General features: G+C 38.5%; 1 protein-coding gene across 2 annotated transcripts in view; it reads left to right on the forward strand.

The window, feature by feature from the left end:
• Positions 1-23780, forward strand: part of adamtsl5 (ADAMTS like 5) — a 37888-nt gene extending 14108 nt beyond the window's left edge. Inside the window, exons 3-14 of one of the 2 annotated variants that reach the window (XR_006010513.1) lie at positions 3861-4033; positions 5626-5686; positions 6360-6465; positions 7423-7550; positions 10087-10210; positions 12152-12238; positions 12677-12840; positions 14745-14955; positions 19981-20109; positions 20540-20611; positions 20691-21597; positions 21727-21736. Coding sequence is in view for 1 of the 2 variants with exons in the window: in XM_041986376.1 (XP_041842310.1) it covers positions 3861-4033; positions 5626-5686; positions 6360-6465; positions 7423-7550; positions 10087-10210; positions 12152-12238; positions 12677-12840; positions 14745-14955; positions 19981-20109; positions 20540-20611; positions 20691-21031 (1596 nt within the window). In the remaining variant the exon portion in view is untranslated. Of the gene's footprint in view, positions 1-3860; positions 4034-5625; positions 5687-6359; positions 6466-7422; positions 7551-10086; positions 10211-12151; positions 12239-12676; positions 12841-14744; positions 14956-19980; positions 20110-20539; positions 20612-20690 lie in introns of both variants that reach the window. The other variant, XM_041986376.1, reaches the window with a different exon arrangement.
• Positions 23781-24255: the final 475 nt, after the last annotated feature.

Below are 24255 nucleotides of genomic sequence, written 5' to 3' on the forward strand. Positions count from 1 at the left end.
GAAGGCTGACTCTGTCACTGGGTACAAACTGGACAATTCTGAAACTGTGGTGGAGAGGAGGTCGCTGAACAAACTAGTTTCCATCATGGAGAACCTTGACCATCCTCTCCAGCATATGCTGGTCAGACAGCGGAGCTCCTTCTCTAACAGAGTGAGACGCTCCGCTGTCGTACGGGCAGATACAGGAAATCTTTCCTGCCTCATTCTATAACTCTGTTCAGTAAGTCACCTCTGGCAGACAGGGAAGAGCTGCTTAGACACCAGGCTTTACCTGCTGCTTTTATCCACTTGCTATTTTATTCTACTTTTTAAATTCTATTTTGGTTTGCACATCTATCTATCTATCTATCTATCTATCTGTCTATCTGTCTATCTATCTATCTATCTGTCTATCTGTCTGTCTATCTATCTATCTATCTATCTATCTATCTATCTATCTATCTATCTGTCTATCTATCTGTCTGTCTGTCTATCTATCTATCTATCTATCTATCTGTCTGTCTGTCTGTCTGTCTGTCTGTCTGTCTGTCTGTCTGTCTGTCTGTCTGTCTGTCTGTCTGTCTGTCTATCTATCTATCTATCTATCTATCTATCTATCTATCTATCTATCTATCTATCTATCTATCTATCTATCTATCTATCTGTCTGTCTGTCTGTCTGTCTGTCTGTCTGTCTGTCTGTCTGTCTGTCTGTCTGTCTGTCTGTCTGTCTCCTTCCTTCCTTCCTTCCTTCCTTCCTTCCTTCCTTCCTTCCTTCCTTCCTTCCGATAAGGACATGACGCTACATGGTAACTAGAAGTGTAACAATACATCGATCGTTGATCCAGTAGCATTAATCCACATTGAAAATATCAATAAAACATAGATACAGTAATAATCATTTCAATTTATTTTGTTTTAACAACCAAAATGTCTTGTTGTAATTTAGATTTTTTTAGTTACCAATATACAAATTTGTGGTGTGTAACTTTTATAAAGTCAGACTGTACTACCTTGGTTTTTTTATAAATATATTTTTTTAAATACTTGGTTTGAAACTCTAAAAAGAAGGAAGGTTTACACTATATCCTGCTTTTATATCTACAAATAATATACGGAATGTGATTTTTTTTTCTTAAAAATAACATTGTTTTTTATACAAATGTCTGATTGAACTCAGGAAAAAAATCATATTTGTGTATCTTAGTTGTGTTTTATGATTTGACATGAATGGAAGTGGCCTACATGGTTAGATCTACATGTTTTAATAATACATGGTAATAGTTACAAAAATATCCTTAAAGCTCATGAGTCATGATTTTTGTCATGAAGAATCTTGTCATGTGAATGCTGCCCTACAACATACAACATACACAGGGATGTGTAGCCATCTTACTATTTACAAAGCTGTTAAAAAACAGACTGTAAAACTTCTATCTAGAACATGTAGACAAAATTGCCTATTACATGTTTTTCGGTGAGACCGGGCATGTTGAGGAACAGTTGAGGAACGCTTATCAAACTAAAGAGTTTTTACACACCAATATGAATGAACAAACGACTGAACGAACGACCGGCCGTCAGGGTATGTTCTCTAACTAGTCTCTATTTGTTACACAAATCAAATCTTAGTGATTGATTCATTTCCAACATGTAACATTTAGAGGGGTCTACTTCCCGTCAGACATGTTGTACTCTCATACTATTACAGTGGCACTGCAAGGACAGACCAAATACCGACTTTAGTAATGCCTTTTCCAGTTTTTTCAAGGTTCAAGCTCTTTTATTGTCATTTACATGTGTCCATGTGACATTTGTCCTCAGGACCAGCAGTATGGAAAAGTAAAAAGCCCTGCCACAAAGAATAAGTTCTAAAATAAAAGTCCTGTAGGGGTAGGAGGTGAACATTCAGTTGGTTGCAATGTGCAATTTGAGCCACTAGATGTCTTTAAATTTCACACTTTGGACAGTAGAACTAAATCAAATGCATAAATGTTTCCTACGAGGTATAATATTAAGATTTTGAGCCCATGTTGTGACCAAGTGTATCAGCCTGTAATAAGAGCTGCTTGTTCCTTTTCTCATTTCAGTTCCTCTTTAAATATCATAAAGGTTTTATTAGTTCTGATAGTGTTAATTTCACTATCAGTAGTGTTAATTTAATCTGGTTTGTTTCTTCACTGGTTAAACATTATGTCTGCCAGCTGTTTAGTCTATTTGCAGAATATTTCATTAATATTGTCAAGTTTGTAAGAAAAAATACAACACTTACGTTGAAGCTTAATAAATTTGAGGATTTGCTGCTTTGTGTTGGTTTGACAACATTTAAAGCCTAAACTATATATCAGTAATGAAATAATGAAGCCTGAGAAGAAAAAATATCCAGGTGGCTTACTGCCTGATGCCATTTTATTATACTTGAGTCTCATTTTCTCTTCAAAGATTAATTTCTGGATTCAAAGCCGGCTAGCACTACCACCTGGAAATATTTTCAAGGTCTTACATATCAGGCTAAGTTCTTGCTTCATACATATTCTTCTTCATATCATGTCTGAGTCATTATGGTCATTTTGCTGATTATCCCAGTACTTCAACAGTAATAGTGAAAACAGTTCCTGAAAGTGTGTGTAAAGAGTTAAAAGTGTGTGTGTGTACTCTAACTCCTGTATGAGAAACCGGTGGGACGGCTGCCAGTTTCAGTCCTCCTCCAGGGCACAAACTCTGGAATGTGTTTGAGGAGCACCATTGAGATTTCTCTAATCACTTTTATTGTTTGGCTGTGTTGATCCTGATCCATCAGGCTCCCAAGGCTGTCTGTACAAAAGAAAAAAAAACATTTATCTACCTGTTAGATTCTTGACTATAAATAAAACAGGTTTAGTTAGGAATCACATATTTTCCCACAACATGTTTCTTCTCAGCAAGTTTCTTCTTCCACACTCGACTTGCAGAGGTTTTTGGCTTCTGACAGATACGCTGCCATTTGCCGACTGGCAGCGTTGAACATGCAGGATGTTGCTGTAGTGATGCTGCAGTGATTACAGAGCAGAGAGTCATGTTATAAGTGCAGGAGTGAGGAGAAAAATAAAACGAAACAAGGTGACACAAACCTATCATGAGAGGTTTTGTATTTCATATTATGAAAGTTTTAAACTCTCAGACGTCAGATTAATTTAATAGATGCTTTCACCTAAACTAACTTACAAGTAAGGAACAAATTTATAATCAGTGTGGAGTAAAGATACTTCAGCATGTAAACTGGAAGTCTGTGGGGTTTGTTTATTTATTTTTTATTTGTTTTTGTCAAGTTTGTGAGTTTGACATTTAAAGTCACTCGTCCCTTTTTTAGGTTTACCTTGCTAGTACCGGGTTGGGCCCCCCTTTTTTTTTGGCTTTAGAACTATTTGTGAAGCAGTAGCTCTAAACCTTTACCAAATCATAGTATGTGGACATTATCTCTGCAAAGGTCAACTCTGTTAAGTGAACAGAAAAAAACAGTTCAAGTAAAGTTACTAAAGTAAAGTAAATGGCCATTTTGGCAAAGGCTGGCCATCTGTTTTCAACATCCTCCAGCTGCAGATTGAAATTAGCATAATGCTAAATCTGGTGCAGCCATGTATTTTTTCATAAATAATCAATGTACCTGCACATTGCCTTTTAAATAAAATAAAGAAAAAAGATATAGGACCTCGGGTTTTCAAAGGTTTAAAGTTTTATCTGAAGAAGTTTAATGCTTTTACTGCACCCTATGCAAAGCACTTTAAATGGTCCTGTACATAAAATGTGCTGTAGAACTAAACCTGACTTACTTGCCTTACTTCTCTAAAATCTATCTGTGTTATAACTTGACAGACTTTTGTTCATGGTCTCCGTCTTTGTCAGGCCTCTTGGGTTTCTGTGTGGGGTCCTGCCGGTGAGACTTTGTCGGGGCGTCTGGCACGTGCACGGCGTCAGCTGCACTTCAGAAACGAGTGGGCCATGTGGAGCGGCTGGTCCGTCTGCTCACGAAGCTGTGGGGGCGGAGCCTCTGTGCGAACACGCACCTGCATCACCAGGTAAGACTGCACCAAAACCTTTGGTATCTGGGATGTATTTTTTTGAAGAATTTGAAATATATTTGAACTTAAATATGGTAAATATGTTTAAGCAAGTGAGACCTTTTTTTAAAAAGTTATTGAATGATCAAAACTGCTTTAATATGATACATTTTCTGTAATTAGTTTAAAATAAACTTCTGTGTTGCATGTTTTAATTGAAAAGAAAGTCTTTTTAATAAACACTAGCAGGTAAGAGTGAGTCATAAAAGCTGACTGATGGCCATTTCATCAGGTACACATGTTCAAACGCTTGTCAACACAAACATCTAATCAGCCAATCACATGGGAGCAACTCAGTGCACTTAGTCATGTAGACATGATGAAGACTGTTTGCTGTTGTTCAAACCTAGCACCAAAACTGGACATCAGAAGATGGAAAACGTTGCCTGGTCTGATGAGTCTCAATTTCAGCTCCACGTTCAGATGGTAGGCTCAGAAATTGGTGGAAACATCATGAAAGCATGGATCCATTCTGCCTTGTATCAACGCTTCAGGCTGCTAGCGGTGTAATGATGTCGAGGCCACAGTGGAGCATCTTCTGATGGCTACTTCCAGCAGGATAATGCACCATGTCACAAAGTTCAGATCATCTCCCACTGCCTTCTTTAATGAGACAATGAGTTCACTGGACTCCAGTGGCCTCCACAGTCACCACATCTCAGGCTAATAGAGCAGCTTTGGGATGTGGTAGAACGGGAGATTCTTATTATGGATGCAGCCGAAAAATCTGCAGCAACTGTGTGAAGCTGTCATGTCAATATGGAGCAAAACCTCCAATAACTTGTTCAAGCTGTCACACCAATAATTAATACAGTTCTGAAGGAAAAAGGGGTCCAACCTGGTACCAGCAAGATGGACCTGACAAAGTGACAAACAAGTGTCATTGGACTCAATCTTTTGGTCCGTAGCAACATGGTTATTATCATTTACATGCAGCTGTGCAGCTTTACAAAAGATCTTAAATCCATTTGGGACAAAACTTTATCAAAATTCTTTTCAAAACTTTTATGTTCAGTCACTTTGAGATGCCACAAGTAATAAAATACAAACAAACTTGTACAAGGTGCTGCCTGTCCATCCCCCTGGTGCTTCCACAAGGCTCCTGTGATGCAGCCTTGCCTCTGCCTCTTGGACAGCCTCCTCTGCCCTTCATTTCCTGCCAGTTCTCACTTGCATTCCGGCTTTGGCTACCTTTGCACTGCTTGAGTCCCTGTACTGCACCACTTGTTTTGCCCTTGTCACCTTAAATTCCTCCTCCAAGGATTTGAAGGGCAGCTGTAGCTTGTTGTTGCACCCATAGAGCAATGTTCAAGCTCTTTGGTAGCCCAAACCATCTACGAAGGTGGTTGCTGACCTTCTTCTCTAAAGACTCAACTGTAGAGATTGGGATGACATATACAAGAAGGGGCCACAAGATCCTGGGGAGAATGCTATGTTGATAGACCCAGGCTTTGAAAACTTTTATGTGCAGTCAATTTGAGATGCCAGGACAACTTGCTCACTACATAGCATACTTAATCCTACCAAACTCTTTTTTTTCTATGTTTCAGGAACCCAGTTGGTGGACCATGTGCAGGAGATCCTCGACAATACAAGATCTGCAACACCAAGGTCAATTCAGCTGAAAGCTTTTCCTTCTGAAACATTGATTTTCAAAATCAGCCATTCAGAACAATGGCAGATATGTGCTCTACAAATTGGTCACACAGGTGTGTTCAGCACAGGCGTAGTGGCCAAGGCCATTCAGGGTGTGATCTGGAACTTTACTCACATATCAACCTGAGTTTTTACTGCACTTCTCTGAACTCAGGGATTTTAAACAATAACTCTCCAGTCAGTTATCAGATCGGCTATTGTACTGAAACTTGCTGTGAGGTCACCGATGGTGTGTGTGTGTGTGTATGTATAGCCCACACTGATTAAAGGAAAAACACACAGATGTGCTGCAGCATGTTTAAGCAAGTTTCAATGCAAGTTCAAGTCACCATTTGTTCATTTGAAAGATCTTCCAGGGAACAGTCACAAATTCTGACTTTTCTTTTTACTGTATTTTCTGATATTGTGTCTTTGTGCATATTCACATAATTTATGACATTGTAACATGAAAGTTTTTTGCACTGAAATACCTCAAAATAAGTTAAATTTCACATTAAATTGAGCATCTGATTTTAAGTTTGTGAGATGGCGTCTTTAGACATAAGACTTAATATTTATTCATTTAGTAGCTCATCAATACTGTGAGCTCACCGGGCAGATTCTTCATAATGTGTATTTGTGTGTACAGGAATGTCCTCCTGGCTCGGAGGATTTCCGAGAAATGCAGTGCGCTGCCTTCAATGACAGGCCGTTGATGGCAGGAAACTCCTTCAAATGGACCACCTTTCATGGAGGTCAGCAATCCAATTTACTTTTTTCCACTTAAAGTAGTGATCCTCACTATTATTTCCATGAGAGTCAATAGGAGAGCCACTTTTTCCACAAAACACAAAAGGCCAGCGGAATCACTTAGAATATATTGTTATTTATTCCTATAAATCTTAAAGGTCCCATATTGGGACCATATTGGGACCTTTAAGATGGTAGGTAGATGGCTGTCGACATGCCTCCAGGTTGTTGGCACTGGTGTGACTGGTTTAAATACATGGTAGTTATATGCTGTAAAAAAAGAAAGAAAAGAATAAGATCACAAAAATGTTACAGGGCGGCTGTAGCTCAGGAGGAAGAGCAGTTGTCTTCCAACTGGAAGGTCGGTGGATCGATTCCAGGCTTTCACTGACTACATGTTGGGCAACACACTTAACCCCACGGTGCCTCCCGATGTGCCTATCGGGGTGTGTGTGTGTGTGTGTGTGTGTGTGTGTGTGTGTGTGTGTGTGTGTGTGTGTGTGTGTGAATAGATGAGTGTGATATGCAGTGTAAAGCCCTTTGAGGGGTCAAACTGACTGGAAAAGTACTATACTAAATATATATATAGTATATAAAGCCTTCTTCTCTTAAATTACCTGTTTTAACCTTAGTTACTTTTGTACTTCTCATCTATTGGTTCAATTTGGATTTTTTCAACTCACACAAACTTCATTATTTATTCCACATGATTAAAAACCAAGCACTCATTAAAAATCATGTGAATGATATCTGTCATTCCCAAACATTTCCCATCACAACCACACTTGCGTATACTCATGTCTGACTGTAGGATCTATTCCTGTACTTCCTGCTAGATGCACAAAGTGTTATTAAATATTTTCTCTGTGATGTTTGACAGTTTTTATCCTCCAGCAGGTTTTTTCTGCATACTTTTTTGCTATAAAATTGATGAGTGACTGATTGGCGATCTTTCCTGCCAGGCTCCAGCCCCTGTGAACTCAGCTGCCTGGCCTTGGGACACAACTTCTATTACAACTTTGGTCATGTGCTTGATGGCACAACCTGCGGCAAGGAGACAGGAGCCGTGTGTGTTAACGGACATTGTCTGGTGAGTGTGACAATGCAGAATGTGTGTGTTAGTGCTTTCTGAGTGTACAGTCCTCATTTATTGTGTTTTCAAAATAGCACATTAAAACAAATCAGATTAAGTTGCATTAATTGAAGATTGAGTTGCATGTCACAGGTATTCATTACTTAACAGCTGGTATTTGTTCTCAAGCTGCTCTTCAGAAGCTTCAGTATGTTCTGCTATTTATTCAGCTAGTTGGTAATCCTAGATGAATACCTCTGATCTTATTCACTGGGATCAATTGGCTGCTGCTTTTAGAAAAAGTTCAGTGTGAGATTTTTGAAAAACTATACAAGAACTTTTAAATAGTCAGAAAATGTATGCAGAGCTGTGGGGTTGTTTGATATATTTAGTTGATTTAGCATTTCAGGTGAGACAACTGAGCCTCTAATTAAGTTTTTATATGAAAAGATCTATTTATGCAGCTTTTAGAGCAACATGGTTCCCATTTTCATACAATTTATTTGATATGTGATACTAATTCTCTAGCTTATTATCCCTAAAGTGCAGGTAATCAGTCCATGAAATGACTTACTGCCAGGGAGCTGGGTCCACAAACAGTCCAACATCTCAAACACAACAATAAAAATTAGGAAGTGAAACAGCTGGAAAGCTTTACACTTGGATGCAAAGACAGTCTGCCAAGATGAGTCCAGAAGCAGACTGCAAACAGGTGTGCATGCTGGAACAAAGCAGTGGTGTGCTAAAACAGAAAACAGGTGTGAAGCAAAAGTAACAGAAAGTATATAAAAAGCTAACCAAAATGTCATATTTTTTTATTTTAAAATAAAAAAATAGACGATAAAAGAGCAGTTAAACAATAAAAAAAAACCTCTGCAACATCAGTGTGAGTAGACTCTACTGGATATTTCTATGTTTTATTTCACAGTTTGTTTCTTTTTATTGTTTCTTACTGTTGATGATTATTTTTACTATAAAGGATTTTAAAGGCTTTAAAGGCTTTTAATTGTGCTATATAAATAAAGCTGACATTGTCTTTTTAAACTGATGAATGTCAAAGAGCACTGACCAGTTTGGACTGCAGCCTTCAGTTAGCATGACAGCTAACTGCTGAGCATAAACTCTACAGTTCCACTTCCAGCCAGTTCTCTGATCACCTCCATCACCCTCACACAGATGGGATGAACGGAAATGAACATGTGTCCCTTCGGTCCTGCTGAACATGCTGCGTAATGACATACACATAATACTCCGTAGACACATCTGCTACAAAGAGGACACGCACAGTCAAAGCCTTTTTTTTAATAGCTGAGCATCAGGTATTTACAGATGTGAGTGTGTGCGTATACATGCTTAGATGTGGCATGAAGTGTAAATGGGTGGATTTACGGGCCAAACGTTCAGGCTGGTCGAGGTCAGAGCAGTGCAGGACTTGAAACAGGAAGCAGATGCAGCCTGCAGCTGGTGTGGACTGCCAGTCATATACTGAGATTAGGCTGCACAACATGTGGCTGGTTTGGACACTGTGCAAGCATGTGCTGCATGTGTAGATGCTAATTCACTGCATATTTTCTCTTTTTTCATTTACACTGCATATGTTTTGGCAGTTTTCTAAGCCATGATTGTTATCTACAGCCCAATTTAACACAACATTAAATAGGTGGGACTAAAATTTGGCACAGGAGCAACAAAAGACAGAAAACAGGGATGGGTATAAAAGCAATTCTTATATGTCTTTTGGAAGTGAAGGTGAGGAATGGTTCACCATTTCCGACATGAAATTACAAATAATTTGGAGATTTCATCATTGATGCTATGTAATAGTTTTAGATGATCAATAGACAAGTTGTAGTTTTTATCTTAATAATTTCTGTTGGAAAAAGCCAAACTACATAAAAAAGAGTCCAGGTCAGAACTGACCAGCATGAAATAATATGTTGAGCAAAAATAGGACATTTCACTTTCAAATCAACATGACATCATGTCATACTGGTGACTCTCTGAGTGCACTGGGCTACCTTGTCACTGAGGATTCATTTCCTGTTCTGCTCACCCAGAAGCTTAGAGTGTTTTGTGTCCTCAAAGGGCTTAGGAGGTTTGATTATAGATTCACTAGATTGTTGCTGGATTGGGTGGAACCCTCCCACTTAATTAAGTTGCTCCACAGATGTGGAGATGAAGGTCAGTAGAGTAAAGTGACCACTGAAATATATCCAGCAGCAAGACTCTCCACACCATAAACCATCTAGCTCATCCTCAGTTCTCTTTGCTTTGACATGTTAATGTTTACAGAGGTGACTCTCCAACCTCTTTCCTCCTAATAAGGCCCCAGGGTGCTGTTTTCTCCAGAGTAATTGTTTGTAGGAGGGGGGAATGACAGAGATATACAAATATAAGAAGGGGGAAATGAGTCAAGGCCTGCCGGTATTAACTGCAACAGAGCAATAAGAAGGTTAGGGTTTTCGCAACAGGATATGTGTAAAATGGGAGGGTCATTTCTTCTCATCATTATCCAGCAAACAAAACCTTTTGTGTATTTTGCGTGGTCATACAGAAGCCTGGCTGTGACTTCATCTTGGGTTCAAAGCAGCAAGAAGATGCCTGCATGGTGTGTGGCGGACAAAACACCACCTGCCTTCACCACAAGAGCGTGTACCAAAGCAATGGTCTGGAGGCAGGTAGGATACACACACACACAAACCGCACACAGTCCTCAGTGTATCTCTGAGAAATGAACTGCAACAATTTCAGATCAACACTAGGAATAATTGCCATATGTCGTTAGTCATGCAAGCTTCATCAAGATGTTGTTAGCTGCCCCAGTGAAGTAGCAATGGTAACAGTTTTGGCAAACAAATGCAGTTGCCTACCTTTAAGAAAGAACTTACCTAACAACAGATTCTAAATTACAGTGGTTACAATTTCAGGATGAAAGAGGAGAAAAACAAAGTTCTTTAAGCTACCCTGGCTCAATGCCACCAAAACCTTTTCTGTCTGCCTTTTCTGCACGCAGCAAACAAGTCTGTAGAGTATTATCTGGTTTGTCCATAGGCACTAGACACTATCTTAAAAGAAGAGAAAAAAACACTGATGAATGATTGGATTCACTGTCTTTCAAAATGTTTAAAAAAGATCTACATCCACTGCCCTGCATGCTTTAGATGTTTCTCTTCTCTAGCATGCCTGATAAAAATTTATGGACCTCCTCAACAGGTTTTCACCAAGTTCTTAGCAAAGCTGTTAATGACTCATTCATCACAACCATATGTGTTGAAGCAGAGACACATTTAAAACATGCAGGACAGGGGCTCCAAGGACCAGTACTGAGAAACAGTGGTCTAGATGAGACAAAAACCATCATGTTCCCATAAGAGGAAGATATTTTCACACACACGTGCAGACACACAAGCAGAAGGTATCGAACTCCTTTAAGGTTTGACTCGGTCTGGGACTTTGCTCGGTAACAGTCGCTTCCTATCACAGATCTTTGTGTTAGCAGAACTGAGCTGAGAGATGAAACGCAGGGTCATAAATGCTCAGACTGAGCAAGAAGAAACAGACTGATAATAAAGACTTTGTTTGGGTGAAACAGCAGCCTTGAAGTTTTCTCTCATGAGCTTCTCCACAAGTGTGAAGGTTCCTCCAAAGACTGGAGGGCAAATGGCCTTGATCTTGTCATCCTTTGTCTGTAATACTGACATTTCCTCAGGCACTGTGCTGGATTTTATTATAAATGATAAACTTTGTGCAGAGAAAGCCAAAGCGGCATGTTATTCTGGAACCGATGATTTAAAGACGCACTACAGAACTCAGTGACACTCCCTATCGATGGCTAACCCGGCATCCATCTTACATCCTACTTGTATTGTGAGTTTACTACAGCCAGTAAAAATCAGTCTTATCTCATGTGTTATCTCTTACTCTGTCCATTTCTCTGTTTTCCTATTTTCTGATGATAATGTCTGCTTGCATTTCTTTAATGAATTAGCCACAGTGTGCATTCAAAATGGCCATTGTGTTGATATCTGCTTGCTAGCGTGTGACGCAGTGCATAAAACGAAACTCAGCTGCAACGTTAAGCAGCATCCCAGAAGAAAAAGTTGGGAAGTGTGGTTTCTCAAGCTCAGGACATTGCTGGGCAGCGGCGGCTCCAGAAATGTGCATAATAAATGCCATCAAACAAGTCAGGAATGCAGAGTTTCTGGTCAAAAAGTTACATGGTGTATCTTGAAGAGCATCTTGTGGCTGCTAAAACATCCTGAACAGCAGGAAAACCACCACAAAACTGTTCAATTCATAAATTGTCAGGCTATGTGCTTGTAATTAGACAATATGTTCAATTGATTTGAGTACAGAATAACTTGAGGTGTCTATAGTAACTATAGATGAGCTTTATGACAAAAATGTGGGAGAAGCTGGGAAAATAATTCCCAGTAACACTACAGATTACCTTTGCTGACAGTGGTGAAGTGTTTGAATTCTTGTGGAAAAAGAGATTTTTCAGGTTTTTATGTTTAGTAAATTAAGAATACTCTCCAAAACAAAATAAGTAAAGAAGTTAAACAGATTAAAAATTAAGAATCAAGTCAAGCCTCTGACTGAGTGTCTCTGTTTGCAAGGAGGGCCTTTCGGGTACAATGAAGTGGCTATGATACCAGCTGGAGCCACACATATCCGAGTCACCGATAACAGCAGGAATTATCTTGGTAAGATTAAACACACAAATACATACACATGCTGGGCAGGAGGGGCTCAGAGGCTCCATCTGGTTTCTTGACCCTCTGTTTGTTTTCCAAGCAACACAATCACCAAGGACATCTATTCTGAAACTTGTTTATGGGATCTAAATAAAAACCAGCCCAGAAATGACACACACTGTGGTTTGGAAAGGGATGCTCATAACAACTGTATGTAACCACCGGGGCAAAGCAGGTGAAGGTGCTCATTTCCATCTCATGTCATGGAAAATGCCTCTCCCTTCACTTAGAAGAGGCTGCCTTGCTTAGCATGTTGGCATATTTCTGCCTCTGACTTGTCTTTTGTGTCAACTTGACTCATTTATATGAGAAGTCAGATCTTATAATTTTGTTATGAAATTACACAAAAGAATTCCTTCTTTCATTTGACTCTCTTCCCTCATACAGCACTGCAGAATGGTCACTCCCAGTTTCTGATCAATGGTAACTGGAAGATCAGTGTCCCGGGCGAATACAACATAGCTGGGACGAAACTTCTGTACCGACGCTCAGCAGACACCTGGGAGAGCTTTGAGGTGCCAGGACCCACCCAGGAAGACCTGCATCTAATGGTAAGAATCCCTGAAGATGCTGCAACAAGAATTAAGTTTGTTATAAGATAATCTTCACTTTAGGTCATTTTTACACTTGAAATATAACAAAACCCTATTTATGAAGTACAATTTGTGATTAGCAGTCATGTTTTTTTACTACTGATCTTGGAACTATTTACAATTTGCTTTTAAGATGTGTTTGCAAAAGACATTTATAAAACAAGTTACAGAAACTAAAAATCTGCTAACATTGTTTTAAATTCTACTGTTTGAGAAACTCCTGCACTGGGTATTAAAATCAGATCTACTTCAATGAGAGCAGTCAACGGCTTTTTTCCCCACATGGTGCTCATAACTATAAGAGAATTTTTAGATATTCTGGTTATCACAAACAGACCTGACTCAGCTACTAAATACCTGCTACCAACTAAAATGCTGCAGTAACACTATTAGCAAAAGCAGAAAATATAATATAGCTTTACTTGACAACTCTTACATAGCATTTTTATCTTCCAAGAGAACTGGCGCTTGGTTAAATGGCTTAATATTTAAACCTAACTACAACTCTCATGCTCAAGCTTAACCTTTATCCTGACAACCATCACAAACCCTGAAGCAAAAACCATTTGTAAGAAGAAAAAAATAGGCCTTGCAAAAATTGATTTGCCTTACCTTAAAGTTTAACTGTCATTTAGTTTAGTTATGCCTTTAATCCTCACAAATACTTTATGGAGGTCTGGAGTTTATTTTATGCAATCTGATGGCAATATGTTTTTTTTTTTTAGAAATTGACTTATATGAACTCAGTTATCATAAAGTAGACTCTTGTGGGTCATATATTGGATTTATTACAATTGGATTACAATGACTTAGATTAAATTGGATCTTTAAAAGAGCCTTGAGATGACTTTGCTGTGAATTGCTGCTATACATGGCTTCTCTCTGGGTACTCCAGCTTCCTCCTTCCTCCCACAGTCCAAAGACATGCATGTTAGGTTAACTGGTCTCTCTAAATTCACCATAGGAGTGAAGAATAAAACAAACAAAAAAAAACAAAAAGAAAAAACACAAAACAAGGCTCAACATGTCACCTATCAGAGAGATGGCAGAAACTTAAGGAGGAGCCAAACTAACAATTTGACAATTTCTTAAAAAGAAGTAATGAATTTCAAATCCACTTTTATAATTATATAGCACTTTGGTGAGCTCAATTAAACAAAAAGTCACAGAAGGCCAGAGAGGACAGCTTTTGCAGTGTATAGCAGGATATCCTAATAAAATTGCTACACAATATTTATCCAAGTGAAGAATCCCAAGGAGGTAGGTGTCAGATGTGATTACCGAGGGTTTATCTCAACATCCAAACCATCTATATTATATGAGAACAAAAAGGCCAGATGAGATTTTGTTGGAAAATGTTTAAAAACAGTTTTAGAAGCTCATTGCTCAAGCTCTGGATTCATTGGACAGATGAGTAAAAGAAAAAATAAAATCAAAAAATGAAAAATGGGAACAGACATGACAAGAAATGGAGAGAAAGGGCTCATTATTCAAAGTCTTATCTAGTGGGATGTTATGACATGAGTATGGCAGGCTGCCAATGGCACAGGATCACTGAGTAGTAATAGTAGTTGCTGGACAAATCATGAATCCTGTAGAGCTACACTTTCTGTTTAGTTTCAGTAACCCTAAACTAAGGGGTCTTTTAGGCTAAAACATTAAGGGCACTCTCATGGAAGAGTAAGTCACTTGACTTTAACTGAGTACACAGTTAGAATTACAGAAACTGGCCATGTCCAAACACTTTTAGATGCATCTGGAAATGTAAATGTATGCAGCTGGAAAGCTAAAACTGCACAGAAAAAAGATTACAGACCTCCTACATGTTCTCTTCTTCTCTTCTTATCTCTTCTTCTGCACAGGTTCTGGCCACAGACAGAAACTCAGGGATCGAGTATGAGTACTGGCTGCCACCAGACCAGTACGCCCTCTATCATGGGAGGAGAAGCCCCCTGCGACAGGCCCACCATACTGCCAACTACTTCCTTTGGAATCAACCAACCACTTCAACCACTACTACTACTACCACCACCACCACCCGGCCTCCCCCAGTGACCACCCAACCCCACTGGTGTAAGACCCACACTCAGCTTGATTAATCATCCTTTAGATAAAAACATGAGTTTAAAAGAAAAAGTCTTCCCAGAATCTGCTAATCAGTTAAAGTGTAAATGTTTATTGTGCAGAATTGTTCAATATTTGTCTGCTTCAATCTTTCACATCTATCCTGACAAATATCCTACCTGTGCAACCAAAACATCCCCACAGCATCGTACTTCCATTACCTTGCTTAATAGCTGGGATAGTATTAACAAAGTAAAGCCCATTTTTCTTCCTGTGTGCTATCTGGTCAAATAATTCCATTTTGTTTTATTAGATAGATAGATATTTCACTTCTTTTTATCAACGAATCATTCTGGCAAACTCCCAACCTGCTCTTCCAAGCCTTTTACTGAGCAATGGTTTCAGTCTGGTCACAATACTCTAAGGTCTTATTGGTGGAGTGCTACACCAGTGGTTGTCCAATTTTAAACTTCTTCCATCTTGGCAAAGAAACATTGTGCCTTTCATAGTGACAGTCAGTATATTGGTTACCTAGCTGACCAAAGCATTTCTTAAGTGATGCCTCAGTTTGACTGAGCATCCATGTTTAACATATATCTAACAGTTGCTTCCAATGATAGTCTACTGTGGTTTGAGATTGCTGATTGTGGAGGCCATTGGAGTACAGTGAAGTCATTGTCATGTTCCAGAAAGCAGTTGGAGATGATATGAGCTTTATGACATGTTGCATTATCCTGCTGGAAGTAGCCATCAGAAGATGCTGTACTGTGGTCTAAAGGGATGGACATGGTCAGCAACAATACTCAGGTAGGCTGTAGTGGTTAAACCATGCTCAGTAAGAACTAAGGGGCCCAAAGTTTGCCAAGAAAAGATACCCCACACATTACACCACCAGCACCCTGATCAGTTGATACAAGGCTGGATTGATCCATGTGTTCATGCTGTTTATACTAAATTCTGAGCCTACCATTTGAATATTGCTGCTGAAATGGAGACTCATCAGACCAGCAACATTTTCCCATATTCTATTGTCCAGTTTTGGCGAGTCTGTGTGAATTGAGTCCTCAGTTTCCTGTTCTTAGCTGGCAAAAGTGGCATCCGGTGTGGTTTTCTGCAGCTGTAGCCCATCTACTTCAAGGTAGGATATGCTGTGTATAGAGATATGGTATTCTGCATACTTTGGTTGTAAACAGTGGCTACTTGAGTTTTGTTTTTAGTTATTATCCCCAACCAGTGTGCCCATTCTCCTCTGACATCAACAAGACAATTTAGTGATTAGATGTTTGTGTTAACAAGCAATTGAACAATTGTACTGAATAAAATAGTCACTGAGAGTATATCATCATAATGTGGGATACAGATGTGTAATATGTCATTTGACTTTCCTAAAGCCCACAAAGTTTCAGCTGTTATGTTTTGGATTGCCGTCCTACTTTCAAGGTAAGATTAAGAAATTAAAGGCAAAGTAAGTAGCATTGACACCTAGTGTTTCAAATCAGAATTGCAGTCGAAAGAGAAAAACACAGAGAGCGTTTCAAAATTGATCCTCGTTTTATTCCGGTTTTAGTTGTTTGCTTTTTTAGCAGGATGCCGAGGCTTTTTTAGGTTTTTCTGAAACTATTTCTGGTCCGGTTCTTTTACCCGCTTTCATCCTTGCACGCTGCTGCTCTTTTGCAGACATAAAATACCAAACGCTGCCTTGTTGTTGTTAGACAATCGTGGGGAGTCGCATATGATTGGATAAGGAACCAGGAAGTAGGAAAGAGCAACACAGTGCACCAAAGTTATTGGAACTCTTATTTTAAAGGAGAAAAACTTGACAAAGACATTGTTGATGTAGGAGACAGATTGTTTATAGGGAATCTTCCTTTTATCCCTCGCAGCAAATGAGAACATTTTAAATTATTTTTTAGAAAAATTTGCTTCTGAGGAATGTACCTGGTTTATCTCTCCTGATAAGTTTGTAATACACATGTGCTGAATATCTCCTTTACTCCTTACATACTCACAGTCACATGGAAATCTATGCACTGCCGAAGGACTTGTGCTTTCAGTCGGACTCCATCCAATATTGGAGTAAATCTAAGTAGCCTCTAAGATAATATTTTCCAGCTGGTGGATTTCTGCCAAACAGAACTGATCCTATGTTGTTGCCAGAAAAACGGTGGCAAGTGTTAGGCAACAAAGAGAACTTTAAGGTCATGATTTATCTCTTTGGAACAGGAGATAATGAGGTTATAATCACCTTAATCTAAAAACACAGAGAACTCTACTGCCTGTTTTCTATCAGAATGCTGCCAATGCTGGCGAGGAGCCAGTTCTTTCTTTGGAAACAATCCCACATTTCAACATGTATAAAAAACCTGCATAAACAAAAACAATTACTGGCACTTTTTCCAAAATGTTCCCAGGTGTTCACCAGGGCCGGTTCTAGGAATGCATACATGAGGGGGCAGGCATAAATTTGAAGGGGGCATTATGAGTACATACTTCAGCATTTTGTTGTTGTTGTTTTTTAAGTGTTTCTTTAACGGAACTGTGCTGTTAGTGGAGTCCAACTTCAAAGAAATGGATTGCACTTTGTCAGGCCTCTACTCTAAGACCTGTCCAGCTTGGGTGTCCCACCTGAAACCAAAGCTCCTGCTGGTATAGCTCTTAGAGTCACTGAGGCACGCAAACCCCCTGACCACAATAAGGTGGCAATCCCTCAGGGGGGGAACAGAAAATATCAATAACAAAATGAAGTAAGAAAAAAGAAAAGAATGATCCATTATCAAAGCTTTAACAACCAACAAAATAACAATTGCCCTATTGGACAGCCATTAGATGTCTAAGCATTTTGAATAAATTTGAAACTAATAACAATAAACTCAACTATCTGTGTGTTTGTTTCTGTCTGTATATAGACCATAATGATTAAAGAATCATAACTATCAAGCACAACAATAACAGAGCAAAAAATTAAACCCCCTACCAAAATAAGGCAGTGAATCTTCAGGGGGAAATAATGATAATAATAAATGAAAATGAGTAAAAACTAAATGATCCTTCATCAAAATTTTAAGAACCAACAAGGCATACATGAAGCTCTGAGCTGAACTGCTGGAAGCAGCGGGAATGTAGAGTGAAACTTTCTGTTATTTTTTTCTTCAAACTAGCATGCTGAACTAAAGGCTGGGCGGAGCTTGAGGGGTCTCATATGTGCAGCTCGTTTTCCCTCAGTCTGTATTGTACCGAGGAGGCAGTCACATCTATGGCCCGTGCGTGATTGATCACTGCTCCTACTAACAGGCGTAGACACGTTTAAATAGAACAGAAACAAACCCCAGTTGACAGAATAGATGCAATAAATACGTCTGTTATTATAAGTATTTATTCAGTATCGCTACAACACATTTAACAGAGCTTTACTCTATAAGTTTTACCGCTGGAGCTCAGCAGCCGCTCTCTCTACGAGGGGGAGAAATATGACACCGCAAGATCAGGCTGTATGTCAACTCATTTGCATACTAAACACTGATTGGTTGTTTTCTGTGGTGGTGGGAAGGACTTGTTGAAGACAGTACAATGGATCCTGTGAAGCTCCGACACACAGAGTTCAGTACAGAGGGGAGAGAGCGTTTGGAGAGATTTGCCCATTTCGGCTCATTTGATTGAGGGGGCAGAATGTTTGTTTGAGGGGGCACTGCCCCCTCTTGCCCCTGCGTAAAGCCGGCCTTGGTGTTCACTCTTAATTTAGCATCAAATACGTCAGCAATAAACCCCTCAAAGAACCAGTGTTACAACCCTGGCTCGGCTAGGGAAAGGGGACGCTACATGAAATAAAGATACCCAGATATAAAAGGGAGTAACAGGGAATTTATTGTTCTATGGTGGGTGGAAGGTAAAATAACAGAAACAAACATTAGAGATGGGCGGGTGGTGCTGCTCAAATCAAAGAACCAAAAAAAAAACAATGGACCGAACAAACTGAAACAACAAAACACAACAGAAGCAGCACAGATAACTAAAAAAGATCACAAAAATTACAGAGAAAGGATACAGGTCTACCCCAAAAAATTAAAAGTAACAATGATTACTCAAACTAAAGCAAAAAGCCTTAAAGGCTTAACACAAGACCTTAGGGTTACCAGTATAGAGAATTGATTGGATGGACAAGTTGCAGCCTTAGACTAAGGATACATGTGTTAAAATCTTGTATAGCAGATTTTGATGACCACTATTTATTCAATTTGGGATCTGATCAGCAGTCATCACCCTCAAGAAATGAGGCATTGTCTTCTAATGAATAATATTGTGTTAGTTTAAAACATTTGATTAAATTTTAAAACTACTACAACATTAAAATTTCCCTCTGGGATACATAAATTATTTTTAATTTTATGCATTTTTTTTGCATTTATTTGCTTTCTTTGGATCATCCAAATCGATCATTCCAAAGGGATTTTTATATTCTTCCTGAAAGTGTTTTTCTTTTTAGAAGAACCTGAACTTTTATCATTTGTGCATTTCTAGCAACACAAACTGATATTTACACATCTCAGCAAGTCTCACATGTGTTCCTTTTACTTTGACTCCAAAACTGCTCAAATGAACCTCATGTTTGCATAGATATACTCTTTTCATTACTGGTATGCACTTTTTTGAGCAGATGCCTTGAAAATAGGCAGAGGGTTGAAATGGTAAGCAGTCTGCTTCAGATGGATTCACACAGACCTGGTTCAGGTTGAAGTGCTGGTTGGAAAAAGGGCCAATGAAAAACACTCAGTGGATATACTGTAGTTTTATATCTTTTTATAATATGAAATTCAGTTTTGTGATGAGTTTCTTTTTGTGAAATTGTACTTCAGGGAGACAGTGCAGAGATTTTAAAGGCTGTTTAGTTCTGATTGATAATTAAAAGATCTCACCAGAATTACTTTTAGCTTTGTATATCAACAAAAAATGACTTGTGTTAACACTGTTACAGAAGCTAGATCAGACTCTCACTTGCTCCACCATTGACTAAAAAACTTGTGTTTTTTTGTCTTGAAGTTTTAAAACATTTGAAGCCACCACGTCAGTCTTTTCACCACAACCGCCACCAGCACCCTCATCAGCCCATAGCTCGCCTGGAGCGGGAGGAGAGCCATCGAAACCGACTTCCTCAGCCTTCACCTGGAAGTATGTTCACTACTTTTACTCCTCATCTTCAACAAACAGCTGACCATAACCCAAGTTACCCAAGTTACCAAAGTTATCCAGGTTCTCGTCTCAGTCATTATGAGGAAATCTTAAAGAATCAGATTCTTTCTAAATAGTTTCAGACACTAAGCACACACCAAGCTTGATTAATAAAGGAGCTCAGTGGATCTCACCAAAGTGTATCACAAATTTTTGCTGCTATTTTATTTCCATAGAAACATAACTTCCCTCTTAAAACCCTGTGTAAACGTGTCAACCAGCATGACGTCAGACTTGTTTAAGTCTGATAAATGTTCACCAACAAGATAAATTGCAAACATGCATCAATCAGTTCTTTACAATTAAATGTACTTACTGTATATATTATGTCTGTACATGTGAGCTTACCTCTGCCTGGTTTATCCCTCAGGGCATTGTTGGAAATGTCTAAGGATTAAAGGTCGAAGGGAGCGCCAGAGACAGTATTGCCAAAAGGACTTTGGTAAGATTTATTTTAAAGCTTTGTTGTTTCTTGGTAACTTTTTGACATCATTCTAACTTTTGTCTATATTTTCTGCTAGTATTTCGGGCTAGAGTGATAGAGAAGCTTTACAGAGGTCAGGAGACTCGGTATGATGTTCAGATCATCCACACCTACCGGAACCGCTTCCGCCTGGAGCACCGGGAGTTCCTCTGGGTCCCGAATGTGTGTGACTGTCCTCACCTGGAGGTGGGGCAACAGTACATCCTGATGGTGCGTCGCCACATAAACTACGAGCACACCCTGAACCGCATCCTGCTGGAAGAGGATAGCTATGTGGTGCCATACAGACCCAGAGAGGACGAACTGCTGCGACCGCTTGAAAGGCTCTGCAGCAACAGAGGACCCAAACAACCACCAGAGCAGAGAAGAAGAGTCTAGTTTGTGACGGTGTTTGTCAGAGAATGAGGCACATAGTTTATTCATCAGCCATCTTTCATTGTGGATCTTCAAACTGATGTACCCTGTAGTGTGACATCACTGGAGGAAGATGACAGCTGGATCGTTGATGGTTTCAACTTTATTTGAAACTTGTCACATGAACAAACCAAAAGAACTCCACGTTTATTTAAAAGCCTGACCAGCTTATTGTACCAGGTAGAGCACTTTAGGTGGATGCTTGTGCCCACCTTTAAACAAATACCAAAGAGAAGAACATTGACTGAACTCTGCTGGTTTCCCACAGCAGGCATTTATTTTTTTTATTGTTTTTGTCTGTGTGTTATGTGTGTGAAAACTTAAAAGAAAAATCTCCTTAAACAATAGCTGTACTGAATTCCACTAAATACATGAACCAGATTTATTTAATGTTTAAACTCCTTTTATTTTATATATTAAGTATCGTTTGTCCAGATGCAATATTTTGTGATCTACAGCTGCAAGTGTTAAATACTGATGAGATTTGCGTCAGTCTGGCCAACATTTACACAGAAAATTGACATAAATCTGTACTTTTCATAGTTTTTTATAATCTGTCTGTCATGTGACAAAGATGGTTATGCACAAAACGTTTGCACACTGATTTTGATTAATGTATCTGTGATGGATAAACAGTACACATTTAATGGTCGCCTCAGTAATTTAAAGTAGTCACCATTCAATGTGACGTCAAGATCAAGGAGAGACAAAAAGCCACTGAACTATCCCACTTGTTTTCAGGTATATTTCAGGATCTCGATGATCCAATTTAATGCTCTGATGGAAATAATAGAACCACAGATTGAAAAGAAGACTTGTATCCACTAGCTATTTCCAATTACCATTTATTCCTTGTTTGTATTAAAATGCTTGTTAATGAGAGACAAAGCTAATCCATTTCCAGATGCAATTTTGGATCATAACATTTATACGATGGCAAAACAATGTTCTGGCACATGTTATGCTCATCTAAGTGTTCATTATTTAATTTGCTAACTTTTACTTGAACAGGTTGACCTCCTTCAGGGTTTAAAAAGTACTCCTCATACGGTGCATAGCTGCTGCAGCTTTTGCCATCGTTTCTTCAAAATGCATCATTTTAACTTCCAACTGCTCCAACTGGTCATTTGATGTCAATAGAAATTTGACTGCAAGAGGCAGACAACAAGACTGCTGTTTATTGCTTGTATTCAGTTATGTGTCTGTTAGGTTCACGTGCTTCTGGTGAGTGAGTGAAGTGGTGGCCAAACAAATCATAATGGCCAACATTTTTCAAGAACAATATCAGATGTTGTCAGAGTATTTTCAAAGTTCAGATGTAGGTTCATGCTCTAGGTACCTTAAAAATGTTGAGCTATGTGATGACATAGATCCTCATATGGCATTTAAGACAGATTTAAGCTTTTCATAGGTGGAATAAAATTAAGTTAAATACAACCAAGCAGGTGACAACATGGAAGTTTGGAAGCCTATAACTTTTTATGGATGAGTGAAAAGTGTTGGGATAAAGACGTTTTATGGCACAAGTACAGATTTTAGTGATTTAATATTGTTGTTCCCACATGTGTGGAAACTGCTGTATCACTCAGCTGTTGACTATCCTGCACATTTTTTACATGTTTTCCTGCTCCAACACATCTTATTCAAATTAAATAGATCCACCAACTTGTTGTCAGGTTCTGCACAATGAATTAATGATCCATTCATTTAAATGTTTGTTTGTTGAAACAGGGAAATATCTAAAACTTGCAGGACCAAGTTTGTCCATCCCTGGCCTAGATTCCTCATAGGAGCCAGTCTGTGTTGCCACAATCATTAGCCTAAGTTAAAATTATAACTCATATGTTCTTGGTTAGAAACCACAATTGTGGTGAGAAAAACAAGAAAGCAGCTGAAACCTTTATCACCCATGAACTTTAATTTACCTACAACACAGCAGAAGCTAACAGAGATGGACCCTAACCAACGGAAGTAAAGTTATTTACAAAGTTATTTACTTTAACCAGGTGATCGGACAGGATTTGACTCAGCTCCTTTAGATCCCAAAGAAAGGTTCACAGACCTCTCAACATCTCTTTGTAATCCTTGAGTATAAAAATTCAATTTTTATGATTTTATGAGGAACCCTCCTAACCTTAACAACACAAACGTACAGCATTTTCTAACAATCAACAACATATTTGTCTCATATGCTCTGGCCTGTAATGAGCTTGGTTGACCACCACTTCATGTTACCCATAACAACTGAGATGGATGTGATGTTATGTGACTACAATAAAGATTTTTCTTAGGTGTATCAAACTGGCTACTAGGCAGGGATTATGCAAATGTATTTCATTACGATGTTGTTGCTTAAAACTCATTGTTTGGCCTTTTTAATAATGCGGACATTTTACAAGAACAAAAAAGTATGTAACATATTGAAAGTAAGAGAATAAACATTTGGTATAGTAATGACTTAAAAAAATAAAATAAAACTTTGAAATGGAGAACATTTTACCAAAACTAACAACATAATAGACTGACGTCCAACATGATGTGTTTTTTTATACTTATATTTAACAATATACTAATTCACGGTTTATTTATGTAAGAAAACAAGCTTAAATCACAAGACTACTTGTGAGCCACTCATATAATGAGGTTCATGTTTTATTTTGCTTAATTGTGGTATTAATTTTTCACAGTGTATTTAAGGTTGACTGATGCATTACATGAGTTTTGTTTTTTTTTTTCCTATTCAGTATTTTATTGTATGGTAAGTATAATTTTACTGCATTTCTTAGAGAGCTGCCTGTTAAACAGTTAAAGTGTGCCTTGTTCTATACATTCATAATATTATATTTAATCTCGAACCCCATGAAAATGTGCCAGTGTAAGTTTCTTTTTCTGTCATGTATGAATGATTATTACTCACACATTTATGTGATTAACAAACCAGACATGATGGCCGCAACATTTGTAAGAAAACATTGTATTTACACACAACAAGGAAAAAGCTTTACATCTAAGAAAACACTACATGTGAATAAAAATACTAGATCTGTACATATTTATTTTGAACTGAGTCAGTTTTCTGCTCATTAACTTAAAAATAATTTCTTTAAAAAGTCATCCCAGACACTTGGCTCAGTTCCCCTGTTGGAGAAGGGAGAGTTTTGAAAACTAATCAGGTTCACATATCTACA

Source organism: Melanotaenia boesemani, chromosome 1 (genome assembly GCF_017639745.1).
Source record: "Melanotaenia boesemani isolate fMelBoe1 chromosome 1, fMelBoe1.pri, whole genome shotgun sequence".
Taxonomy (NCBI): domain Eukaryota; kingdom Metazoa; phylum Chordata; class Actinopteri; order Atheriniformes; family Melanotaeniidae; genus Melanotaenia; species Melanotaenia boesemani.